Source organism: Diceros bicornis, chromosome 8, assembly GCF_020826845.1.
Source record: "Diceros bicornis minor isolate mBicDic1 chromosome 8, mDicBic1.mat.cur, whole genome shotgun sequence".
In the NCBI taxonomy this organism is placed as follows: Eukaryota; Metazoa; Chordata; class Mammalia; order Perissodactyla; family Rhinocerotidae; genus Diceros; species Diceros bicornis.
The window spans coordinates 61,792,506-61,805,324 of record NC_080747.1 but is presented as its reverse complement, the minus strand read 5'-3'; the positions used below and the strand labels follow the sequence as shown (position 1 = coordinate 61,805,324).

Sequence of the window (12,819 nt, the reverse complement as noted above, 5' to 3'; positions counted from 1 at the left end):
GGGCATTTTGGGTTCATTGAAGGAAAGCTGTTGCATTATTTAATTGAAACTAAAAAGTGTCTCAGTGACGTACTAAAGTAATTTGCTTTCTAGAAATCAACTTAATAGGCATTTTTTTGGTGCTTATTTTAAATTTTGGTGCTGTTTACCCAAATGAAGATATTTATATATGGTATGCCGTACCAAAAATGGAAGACTTTTTCTACATTTACACATATTTATAGTGGCTTACATAACTTTTGAAAGAAAGGTGGTCTGGGAGGAAATTAGAACAACCTCAATATAGGATTATAAGAATCTCCCTGAAAACAATTCTATTTTCATCAATAATCGAGTAGCTGAATTTTTTAATGAAATCATAAAAAGAGCATAATGAAATGAAATCCATAACCCCTATACAAAGACAACTTCTGAGAACTGACTTTAACCAAAAAAGAAAAAAGACTAATATTAATTTGTTATTCATTTGAGATGCAGAGGCCACTGCTTGTAGATCTTCAGTAGCTCCTCGCTGTCTGCTGCATTTAAGTACCTGGTCCCTCAGTCTGACACTGAAGACTCTCCCTAACTTGTCACCAGCTTGCTTTACTCCTATATTATGCTCTAGTCAGAACAGACCACTCGTGATTCCCAGGAGTTCATTTCTTTTTGTCTTCAAGCTTTCTTCCGTACTGTTTCCTCCACCTGGAAGAGCCAGTGCCCGAGTCTCACTCTTTTGAATCTGTTTGTCTAAAAGCAATTTTCAGAGGAACAGTTTTGTTTTGTCACTAAGTTTAAATGAGTTGCATAGTCTTTAATTTCTTCTATCCCTCTACCAACAGAAGCAACAACTCATTAAGGGACTCCACGGAAGGCAGCAAGTCAAGTGAAACTTTTAGCAGGTAAGAAATGATCTTACCAGCCCCTGACTTTCAGAGTGTCCCCTTTCCTACTGTTCATTCATTAATTCAGAAGATCGTTAACTGCCCGTGGTGTGCCACACTGTATGGTAGGCCCTTAGAATGTAACAGTGAGGCCTGGCCCGGTGGTGTAGCAGTTAAGTCAGTGCACTCCACTTTGGCGGCCCGGGGTTTGCGGTTTGGATCTTGAGCGTGGACCTACACACAGCTCATCAAGCCATGCTGAGGCGGCGCCCCACATAGAGCAACTAGAAGGATGTACAACTATCTACTGGGGCTTTGGGGAGAAAAAAGGAAAAAAAACAGAAAGACTGTCAACAGATGTTAGCTCAGAGCCAATCTTCCTCAAAAAAAAAAAAAAAACGAATATAACAGTGAGCAAGACAGACATGGGCCCTGTCCTCAAGTTGCTTACAATCATAAGGCATGTTTATTGACTGGCTACCTGGAAAAAACACTTAACTTTTATCTTTTCTATTTTCACAACGTATAAAAAATAGAGCTATCAGAGCCCTTTTTATATCATAAGAATATGAAAATGAATTCTACTGTTTAAATTCCAGTTAGACAGAGGCTTATTCCTTGCTGTCTCTTCAGCACCAAGCATATTGCCTGCCACATAGTAGCCATTTAGCAAATATTTGTTTAGTGAATGAATTAAGACAATGTTATAAATATTTTCTCCCTATCGCTGCTACTTGATCAATATACAATGAACTTGAATCTTTCTAAATATATCTCTCTCTTAGCCTAAAAGAAGTGAGTTTTGATTTTTTTCTTACCTGGTTGTGTAGCCCTCCATTGTACCTGTTACTATCTATAGCTTTCTACTGCATATTTTTATTTTTACTATTTTCTGGGTGTTTTAGACTTATCCCTTTGTCGAGACTTTATGAGTGTAGGCATAATTATTCCCATATATAGGTTGGAAATGAAGACTCACATTGCTTAAGCAACTTGCCAAGGTCGTACAGCTTATAAACAGTGGAGTCAGATTTGAACTCGGGTCTGGCTGGCTCCGGAGCTCAAGCTTGTGATGACTCCTGTGTTCTGCCTGTGTACCTGGACTGTGCTACCTGGGAAGGAGCCCAGTCCTAGGCCTGGGGCACAGAGGGGCTGCTTCCCTGGGAGAAGTAAAGCTCTGCGGTAGTTTTTCCATGACTAGAAAAATCTGCTTTCTTCATCACTGATGTGTTTGTGAAGAAGAGAGAATGGTGAGGAAGAGATGGGACCTAGCCCCTTCCTGTGTTCAAATGAGAAGAAGAGATAAATATTTAATAGAAGCTCTGAAAAGTATGAAACATACTACAAAATTAAAAATGCATTTGAATGCTCTATACTATGGCAAATTGGCCATTTTTTAACTAATACTTAAATGAATGAGAAAGAATACCACTGTTTTACTACATTTCACTGTAATTGTAGGACCTATTCTTTAATCAACATCTTACGGTAATGTTTCTTAATCTAGAAACTTCTGCAGCCATGTAAGCTAAATCAACGTAGTCTACATACCCAGAACAGAATAAAAAAGAAATGAGTAACTCTGGTATGTGGATTTGTGCTTGAATTATTCTGAGAGCCACATCTCTCAGAAGTTTTGTGGAGAATTGACTTTTCTTTTTCTATGTTATTATAACTTAATGAGCAACATTATGCCCTAAGAAGTATTTCCAATAAAGCCTTCAAAATATCTAGCTCCCTTTTACACATCTCCATATGGATATTTCAGGAGATGAAACAGAATGACCTAAAGATCATAATGACCAAAACTTAACAAAGATGGTCATTCCGCAAAACCATTCCCCTCCATCTCGTTCTATTTCTGTAAATGGCAGCACTGCTTTCCCGGGGCATCTATGCTTAAATCTTAACATTATCTTTGATTCTTCTTTCTCCCTTGTCTCCTTTCTCTAGTCACCAGATCTTATTAATTCTGACTCTAAAACAGTTCTGAAATCCATTTTCTTCTTTGCGCATCCCCTTGAACTGCCCATATTAATTTTCTATGGCTGCTGTAACAAAATTAGTGGCTTAAAGCAACACAAATTTATCTTTCTTACAGTCCTGGAGGCCTGAAGTCCTAAGTCAGTTTCACTGGGCTAAAGTCAAGATGTTAGCAGGGCCACACTCCCTCCAAAAGCTCTTGGGATTAATCCATTTCCTTACCTTTTTCCAGCTTCTAGAACTTTATTCCTTGCACTCTTTGGTTTGTGGGCTCCTTCTTCCATTTTCACAGCCCATAGCATCTTCAAATCTCTCTCTCTGCTGAGATCGTCACATCATCTTTCTTCTGTGGGAAATCTCCCCCTGCCTCCCTCTTATAAAGGCATTTAGGGCCCATTCAGATAATCCAGGATAATTTCCCCCATCTCAAGATCCTTGATTTAATGACATGTGTAAAGTTTCCATTGCCAGATAAGGTGACATTCACAAGTTCTTGGCATTCCCACGCGGGTGTATCTGGCAGCCGTCATTCAGCCTGCGGCACTCCTTTAGGCCTGTTTACCTTTCTTATGGACTGTTGTGGTGCCTCGACTGTGGTCCCTGTGGATGTCTTTAAATCCAGTCTCTTGCACAGTCCAGTCGCTTCTTCATATCAATTTCAAATTGATCTGCTTTAAGTACACCTCAGGCTATGTCTGTTCCCCAAAACCTTCAAAAGCTCCCCATTGCCTACTGCAGCAAGAACAAACTCTTTGCCCTGATAATGAAGATTATCCACAGTATAGCCATGACCTTCCTTTCCTGGGCTTTTCTCCTAATATAGCTATTCTCAAACTTTTTTGTCTCATGACCTCTTTGCACTCACAAATATCATTGAGGATCCTAAAGAGCTTTTGTTTATATGGGTCATTTCTACCACTATTTTAAGTATCGGAAAAGAAATTTTAATTTTAAACATTTTTGGAATTTAAAACATTTTGATATTTATTCATTTAAAAATAACAAAGTACATATTATCATAATAACATTTTATTATGAAAAATAACTGTTTTGGGGCCAGCCCCGTGGCTTAGCAGTTAAGTGCACGTGCTCTGCTACTGGCGGCCCGGGTTCGGTTCTGGGCGTGCACCGATGCACTGCTTGTCTGGCCATGCTGAGGTGGCATCCCACATACAGCAACTAGAAGGATGTGCAACTATGACATACAACTATCTCCCGGGGCTTTGGGGAGAAAAAGGGAAAAAAAGGAGGAGGATTGGTAATAGATGTTAGCTCAGGGCTGGTCTTCCTCAGCAAAAAGAAGAGGATTGGCATGGATGTTAGCTCAGGGCTGATCTTCCTCACAAAAAAAAAAAAACAAACTTTTTTTTAAACAAAAATATCATTGAGAAGGTATTGTTTTAATATTTAATGCATGGCTTAATAAAAGATAGCTGGATTCTCATATCTGCATCTCCATTTAGTCTGTTGTGATATCAGATATCATAGAGCCTCTGGGAAACTCCACTATACTTGTGAGAGCCTGAGAATTAAAAAGCAAATAATATCTTAGTATTACAATAAAAATAGTGATGACCTCGCAAACCCCTTGGAAGGAAACCACCTTAGCAACTACTGCCACGTTATCCTTGTACTGGTACCCAACCCACAAAGAACTATGCGGTTTATTTCAACTTACTGATTTAACAAAGTCTGATAGTTTTGTAAAGTGATAACTACAGTTGCTGAAAGGTGTTTGTTTTTTTTGTCTTTGTTTTTTTCATTTTTAAATATGTCGTTAGGATTGTATCTCTTAGAATCTGTGAGAGAAATATTTGGGTTTTATAGCCATTATTATACAAAAGTGAATTTTCTAACCAAGATTATATATTGTAACATTTTGATTCTGCAAAACATTCATGGGCACTGGATGAATAAAGATAATGTAACTTTGAATCTCTCTCAGGGTATTTTAGGACTTCTGCAATTTAGGGTTATGACTGTCATCTTGAGTTTATATTTTAAGCCATCGCTTGCTTCTGTCCATAAATCTTAGCACTGTGTTTGTGAAATGGAATGTTTGCATGACTGTTCTTATGCTTCCAGAGAGCCAGTCACACTGCATGCAGGAGACCTGGAAGATCCATCTAGTAGCTTCACATTCGCATCTGCAGGTGAGTTTTCAATGAAACCACAGAAATGGGGCCTGCTTAAAACTCTGCAGTGGCTCCCCACTTCCCTGAGAGTAAAAGCCAAAGTCATTACAGTAGCCTGGAAGTCCCCAGTAACCCTCTGCTCTCATTTCCTACTATTCTGTCTTCATTCACTCTGCTTTATCCACCCTTGAATTGTTCCTTGAACATGCCAGGCAGCTTCTATATTAGGGCCTTTACACCTGCTGTTCCCTCTGCACTGCTAACCCCTCACCTCCTTTAAAGCCTTTGCTCAGATGTCACTTTCCCAGGGAGACTTACTCTCCCCACCTTATGTAAAAATTGTAACCCTCTCACACTCCCCCTTATCTTTTCTTTTTTTAAATTACGCTTAGTATCTTTTAATATACTATGTAACTTACTTATGTTATTCATTGCGTGTCACCCCCTGCTAGACAAAAGCTGCACAAGGACAGAAGTCTTTAATTGTTTGGTTCTCTGATATATATATCTCAGGTACCTAGAACCTTCCTAGCACATAGCAAGTGCTCAATAAATACTTATTGAATGGATGAGAAGAAAAGGAGAAGAGTAGAGACAGATGGTTCTCCATATGATTTCTAAAGACTGAGAGAATGCTCTCTATAAAACAAGGAGGTCAGGGAAGAGATTGAAAGATAACAGAATCTGTTGAAAAGCAAAATGGCATAACTCAGACTAGAAATGGAAGAGAAAAATTGAAACATTACAGGGAAAAGCCTTAGAAATCAAAAACTAGGATAGGCGTGACTGAAATCATAGTCAGGGACATGATGGACCCCCACCCCCCAGAAAAAATTACACAAAAAGAATTTTTTAAACTAAGAGAAACAGAAATTAATTATAGAGAATATGTTAGATTTGGAAGGCAAAGGCAAACTAACAGACACATAATCAGTCTTCCTATGGAAGAGAACAAAATAAATGGGAAAGAATGAAACTGAAAATGATGGCTGTTCAATAAAAGTTTAGCTATAATCTGGACAGTAATAATGTAAATAGGGAAAATGAGGTAAAAGAGATAGGAGAAAAATAAGTTTCCAAATTTTTTTGTCTTTTATAGAAGAGTGTCAATCAGGTCTAAAATCAAAACATAATATTCATAAATAAATACAAATTCTTAATTTTTAAATAATGTTTAACTTGTGAGAAATCTTTTAAGAACTAATATTTTGAAGAAAAGAGCATTTATTTGAAGTTAAACAATTCCTTCAGATTTACTTCATTCGTATGTTTTTACTGTGGTTTTAATGATTACCCAAGAGAACACATGTATCTTTGCCTTATTAGATTAATATAAATGAGTGCTTTTACCTTTTCTCATACATTGTGAGTACCTTAGAACATGTTGACTCTATTCACTATGCTTCCAACTTATGGTTGTCACATATTTTAATTATAAATGTAAATACCACAGTGGATTATTTGCATTGTTTTGTTTAGTTACTATTCATTTATCTATAGCCACATAGTTAACACTTTACCCTCTATCTGGTATCATTTTACTTATGCCTTTAATGTTTCCTTTAATGTAAGTCCTGCTGGTGACATATTCTCTCAGTTTCTATTTTTCTGAAGTTATCTTTATTTCATCCTCATTTTTGAAGAATATTTTTGCTGAGTATAGAATTCTAGGTTGACATTTTTCCTTCACTTTGAAATTATTCCATTGTTTTCTGGCTTGCATTGTTTCTATTAAGAAGTCAGCTCTAAATTTAATTGTTGCTCATTTAAATATAATCTGTCTTTTTTGCCCTTTGGCAGCTTTAAGATTGCTTTTGTCTTTGGTTTGGTGTTTTTTGTGTCTTTTTTTAGCAATATTCTTTATATGTCCAGGTACAATTTTCTTTATATAAGAAGAACCTGTTTGGGGTTTAGAGTAATGCCATTTGAATCTAAGCTAGCCTTGCCTCCATTATCCAGACTTTGTGGGTCTATATCTATTATCTGTACTTTTTCTCTTGGTTTTCTGCCATGTCATTTTGTCTCCTCATATGCCTGATTTTTATTGTATGACAGACATATATGAAAAATTGTACAGATGGTTTGAGGCTTAGAATGAGGTTACCTTCCTCCAGACAGCATTCATGCTTGCTTCTGGTAGACATCTAAGGACACCAGCAATCCCAAAGCACTTTAATCCAGTCAGGAATTAAGATGATTTGAAGCTAGACCTCAGGATCCACAAGGGCAAGTCTTGTTCCTGTTCATCCTGTTTCTAAGGCATGGCCCTTTTCAGTTCCAACCCAAAGCCTTGAATATTTAACAGAACTTCCCCTCCCTCCACCATTGGGAACATTTTCTCCTTCAAGTTTGACTTTTTAAGAGATGCAATGTACTATTGTTAATTAATTATATCCTTTTAATTTTGTTCTTGCAAAATTTTAGCAAGTCCATCTGTGAAAAATTCAGCTTCTCGTTCATTCCATTCTTCTCCCAAGAAGTCTCCAGTTCACTCACTCCTAACTAGTTCAGTTGAAGATTCAGTAGGTTCCACATCACAATATAGATCCAGCAAAGCTGTTCATTCATCTGATTCTGTTAAAGGTAAGAATGGTCTGATATCACTGATGAGATTAATTGGTTTCCTACTCTGGTGAACTGAAAGTTCTTTTCCATTATCAGAATTAATAAGATTTTACATGGTGTTCTTATATGCAAGCTCTGACTGATGCTATGTAACTTAAGTGAGTCTTATTTAAATAGAATAGCTATTGTATACACACACACACACACACACACATACCCCTTAGTAAATATACGTAGATATTATATGTAAATATTATGTCTTTCCTTCTCTGACATGAATAGTGAACTTTCTTCTCCATTATAAGATTTTGGGTCTTCTTTTAAATGGTGTGAGTGACTTTTCTTTCTTATTTACATGCTCTAAAATCCTGGCTCTTCAGTCTCTGCCTTTGTAAGTGCACATATCTATCATACAAATTTGTTGAAATGTTCTCGTTTTTTAAATTTAAGTTCATTTGTTATTTGCTAAGACAGATGGGAAAATGGTTTGATTTAGAATAAGTGCCTGATAAACAGTGGACGTTAAATACATATATGTTGAATTGAACTTGAGATGTTTTTCATTATATATGACAGTGACTCAGACAGCCCCCGTGCTCTATGGCATCATTCCCTCTGATAAAGGATAAACGAGGCAAGTGGTTGCATCATTAAGTCAGTTCTTAGTCTTTTGGAATTCAATGCCTAACATGTATCTATATCCTAAAAAAATATGACAATCAGAACCTAATCACAGATTTTAGTATATTTTCTTTTTTATTGTCTTTTTTCTGAATTTTTGTCCTCCTTCATCTCTTATGTTTCTAAGTTATCCTTTAGTATTTTTAAAAATTTAGAGTAGCAAATTATTTAACTATTACAGTAGTGTTTATTGCAGGAGTAGAACAATGCTGCTGGTCACCTTGTTATTAATTTGTGGTTACATAATAGCATGGCATTTTCTTTTTTTTTTCCTATTGTCAGATACTCATCATACATCCCATATTTTATATTATTTATGTTAAAAATCTCTCTCTGAGAAATTGTTTTTTATCCTCTTGAATTAAAATAATTCCTAGATGATTGCCTGTAATACTAATATCTGTAATGAAAAGGGTTTTTTTTTTGTTTTTTTTTTTTTTTGCTGGGAAAGATTTTCCCTGAGCTGACATCTATTACCAATCTTCCTCTCTCTTTTTTTTTTTTCCTCCCCAAAGTCCCAGTTACATAGTTGTATATTCTAGTGGTAAGTCCTTCTAGTTCTTCTATGTGAGCCACCACCACAACATGGCTACTGACAGACGAGTGGTGTGGTTCCACAACTGGGAAGCAAACCCGGGCCGTCAAAGTGGAGTGCGCCAAACTTTACCCACTAGGCCATCAGGGCTGGCTCTCAAAAGGGTATTTTTTGATAGGAAAATGAGCCATCAAAAAATATTTTCAAGATTAAACAGCAAGTCAAAGACTAAGAGCAAAATTAAAATCTTGAGATTGTCAATCAAGTATTTTTTAGAGGTCAACAAAACTTAGCATGCTTATTAGAGAATAGCTTACATGCTTCTAGCCCCTCTACATTTGCTACTGTCGCATTTATTCTAGGTTCACGTGGCCATGTCAACATCCATACTACCCTCTCCCGTCATACAACACCATCTTCATTGAGGTGACAGCAACTAAAAGGGACACTTGGCCTCACACACATTAAAAAATGTTGCCAGTATCACTATTAAATCTTGCTCTTCCAAACCCTAAGGTTTGGTATGAAAAGCTGTCATTGATAGTGCAGAATGTACCATTAAACTTGAAGCGTTCCTCTCACTCATCCCATTTAATCCTACATAGTGGAATAGTAAAGCAGATAGGTTTGAAACAAAATCTGATAAGCTAGTATTGCAATATTTAGATAAGACCCCTCTTTATTTTAAAATAGTGTTTTAAAGTTTCCATTATTTTAAAGGAAATATTGTTTAACCTGTAATTGGAAGATTTCTAAAAAGAAATATTGAATAGCCTTTTAATGTCACATCTAAGCACTTTTCTAATAGCTTCACAGTCTCAGCCAATAGAAACAACAGGAAAAACATGCAGGAAGCTTCAAAACAGACTGGAAAGCTTGCAGACTCTGGTAGAAGATTTACAGATGAAGAACCAAGGTACAGTGTACATTTTTGGAGAGATCTTCCTTGCTCAAAAGAATATTCACCTTCCCTTCAGGTTAAGCCTCCTATCTATAGACCCACTGAAAAGGATATTGAATTAGCAATTCAGAAACCTTAGTCAAAATATGAGGGTCTTAATTAACCATGACTAACCCCTGATTAATTGGGTGACCTTGGGTGGGTCACTGTAGAGCTGCTCTAAATGTTCATCTAATAGGGCTGATACTGCTGACCAATCTGCAGTGGGACACTTGTGTGTGTGTGTGTGTGTGTGTGTGAGGAAGATCAGCCCTGAGCTAACATCAGATGCCAATTCTCCTCTTTTTTTGCCGAGGAAGATTGGCCCTGGGCTAACATCCGTGCCTATCTTCCTCTACTTTATGTGGGACGCCGGCACAGCATGGCTTGACAAGTGATGCACTGGTACGTGCCCAGGATCCGAACCTGCAAACCCCAGGCCACCGAAGTGGAGCACGCACACTTAACTGCTATGCCACCAGGCCAGCCCCCACGTTTTTTTGTGGTTGCTGTTTGGGTTTTTTTTTGTTTTTTTTTTGTTTGTGTGTGAGGAAGATTAGCCCTGAGCTAACATCTGTTGACAATCCTCCTCTTTTTTGCTGAGGAAGATTGGCCCTGGGCTAACATCCGTGCCCATCTTCCTCTACTTTATATGTGGGACATCTGTCACAGCATGGCTTGATAAGTGGTGCATAGTCTGCACCCGGGATCCAAACCTGTGAACCCCGGGCCACTGAAGCAGACTGCGAGAACTTGACCACTATGACACCGGGCCGGCCCTTGGACACATGTTTTGAGTGGTTTTTCACATGAGACTTTCCCACACACTATCTTTCTCATTTCTGTTAGGTCTCTAGACAAGCATTTGTATGACGTTAGCCAGGATAAGATGGCAGTCAAGAGCCAGAAAACAAAATTACGGTATTTAGCCTTACATAGAATTTAAATTAGCATGGGCTATAAGAGACTATGCCACTCAATGAATCACTAAATAAAAAGATAAACTACTTATAAATATACAAAAGCTATTTGAATGAGAAACTATTGTACTCTGCAGATGATAGGCAACTTTTTGGGTATCAGTTCTATGTGGATGTTCCATGCATATGGAGGATATGGATATTTTCCCATGGATTTAGGAGGGCTATCATGTTTTATACTTTTCTGATATAAATTCATGAATCTAGGAGCCTTTGTCAGAGAGAAATTAATTTTGGAGTATACATGTTACTCTTATTCCATCTTTCTATCTCTAGAGAATATAAGTTGCTAGATGAAGGATAATAAATGTTTTTCTAAGAACAAAATCCTTATAAAATAAGTTTAACCTTATTAATACTAGCAGTTGCTATTAGCATTTATTGAGCACTTACCTGCTATATGCTGGGCCTTGTACTCAGTGCTGTACTTATGTTTCTTCGGGAGCCTCATGATGACACTGGGAGGTGGGTACTAATATTATGTCATTTGAAAATGAGGACACAGAGATAAGATCGTAGTCAGTCAATAAGTTCTAAGTCATATGCTGAGTAATAGAGCTGACACTTGATCCTTGCAATTTCTGATTCCAAGATTCGCATTTTTAATATACTAAATCTATAACAAATTGTTACTAAAGAAAATTCCAAATCCCTTATGATAACCCCAGATCCCTGTGTATATAAACATCAAGAAAAATGTGTGATTTTAAGTTTATTGTGAGTTTTTTAAGGAAGATGCGTTATCTTATTGGCCCCATTTTTAGTCACACTTTGACTTATATTTCTGAGTTTATTTGAATAATGCCGCCATGTAATAGTCCAAATGGGAGACATGTTATATTTGTTTAAAAAATAAAAAGACCTTTTTATTGGATGCATTGTCTGTATGGGAAGTCTCTTGGATATTATGAAACAAATATTTTGGAGAGAATTTATCAAAATTTAAAGTGCACATATGCTGTGACCCAGAAATTCCACTTCGAGCAATTTATTCTACAGGAAATAATTGTACAAATGTATAGTCTGTTTACAAAAGTACTTCCTATAGCATTGTTTATAAACGAAAATAAGAAAGCATCTTTTAAAAATTTATTTACTAACATGTTGGTACATGCATATAATGGAATACTATGCAGTTATAACAAAACATCTTCCCAGCTGAACTGGAAAGGTTAAGTGAATAAAGCAAGCTCCAGAACAGTTTATACCACATACTTCCATTTGTGTAAAGAAGAAAACTCCTGTGTATGTGTACATGAAGACATTCACCAGACTGTTTACAGTGATGACCTCTGAGGGAGAGTTCAGCAGATTAAGAGAACAGAAACAGAGACTGACCTTCTTCCTTCTGTACCTTTCTGAGGTGTTCAAAGTATGTACAGTTAGAATGTATTACTTCTATGATAATAATTATCATGCTCACTTAAAACAACTGAAAAAGATTTACTCTTAGCTCTGTTTCGTAACATAAATCTTTTAAAAAATGTGCTACTTTGCAATTTTTAAGAACTTCTTGAGCTCAGAATGTATGTATTGTATAGTGGCAGCTGACCTTTTAAGAAGAACATAATAGAATGTAAAGCCTGAGTAAATGTTGCTATTCTAACTTTATTTTATCAACATTTTCAGCAATGTCTTCAATGATCAGAAATCAGGAAAAGAGGATACAGAAAGTGAAAGATCAGGAAAAAATGTTACTAAAATGATACATTGCTTGCCTATTCTTTACAGAGGAATGATGCCCAATTAATTGTGGTGTTACTTATAATTAGTGCCCTGTGTACCTTTTTCTTTTTATGTGAAAATTTAATAAAAGATACCCTGTCCTGTAAACTCTATTTTGAAATAAACTATTCTTGAATGCTCTTACAGTAAAACTTCAAACAGTACTAGCTAGATGCGAAAGTATTCATACCTTAAAGATATTAATTTGTGCTAATACCGGTGTGTTGAAATAATTACATTTTTTAAAATTATCTTTAGTGGTGCTGAGGCGATAGTCATTTTTTTTTTTTTTTCAGCTTATAAAAACTCCTTTCACGTGAAGGTGAAAGATGTGGTATAATGTCCAGAACATAGGACAAACTCCAACGTACTGACGGGGATTCCTTTGGTGATCCTGAACTCACTGTTTGTT

At 36.6% G+C, this 12,819-nt stretch overlaps 1 protein-coding gene across 8 annotated transcripts in view; it reads left to right on the top strand.

Annotated features, from left to right (window-relative positions):
* Window positions 1-12,520, top strand: part of CCDC158 (coiled-coil domain containing 158) — a 106,758-nt gene extending 94,238 nt beyond the window's left edge. For 6 of the 8 annotated variants that reach the window (XM_058547295.1, XM_058547296.1, XM_058547299.1 and 3 more), the window contains 5 exons: window positions 822-881; window positions 4,932-4,999; window positions 7,406-7,564; window positions 9,579-9,678; window positions 12,312-12,520. In XM_058547295.1, coding sequence (XP_058403278.1) covers window positions 822-881; window positions 4,932-4,999; window positions 7,406-7,564; window positions 9,579-9,678; window positions 12,312-12,432 — 508 coding nt within the window. In that variant the 3' untranslated portion in view covers window positions 12,433-12,520. Of the gene's footprint in view, window positions 1-821; window positions 882-1,823; window positions 2,444-4,931; window positions 5,000-7,405; window positions 7,565-9,570; window positions 9,679-12,311 lie in introns of those variants that run through there. The other 2 variants (XM_058547298.1, XM_058547300.1) reach the window with 2 other exon arrangements.
* The last annotated feature ends 299 nt before the right edge of the window (window positions 12,521-12,819 follow it).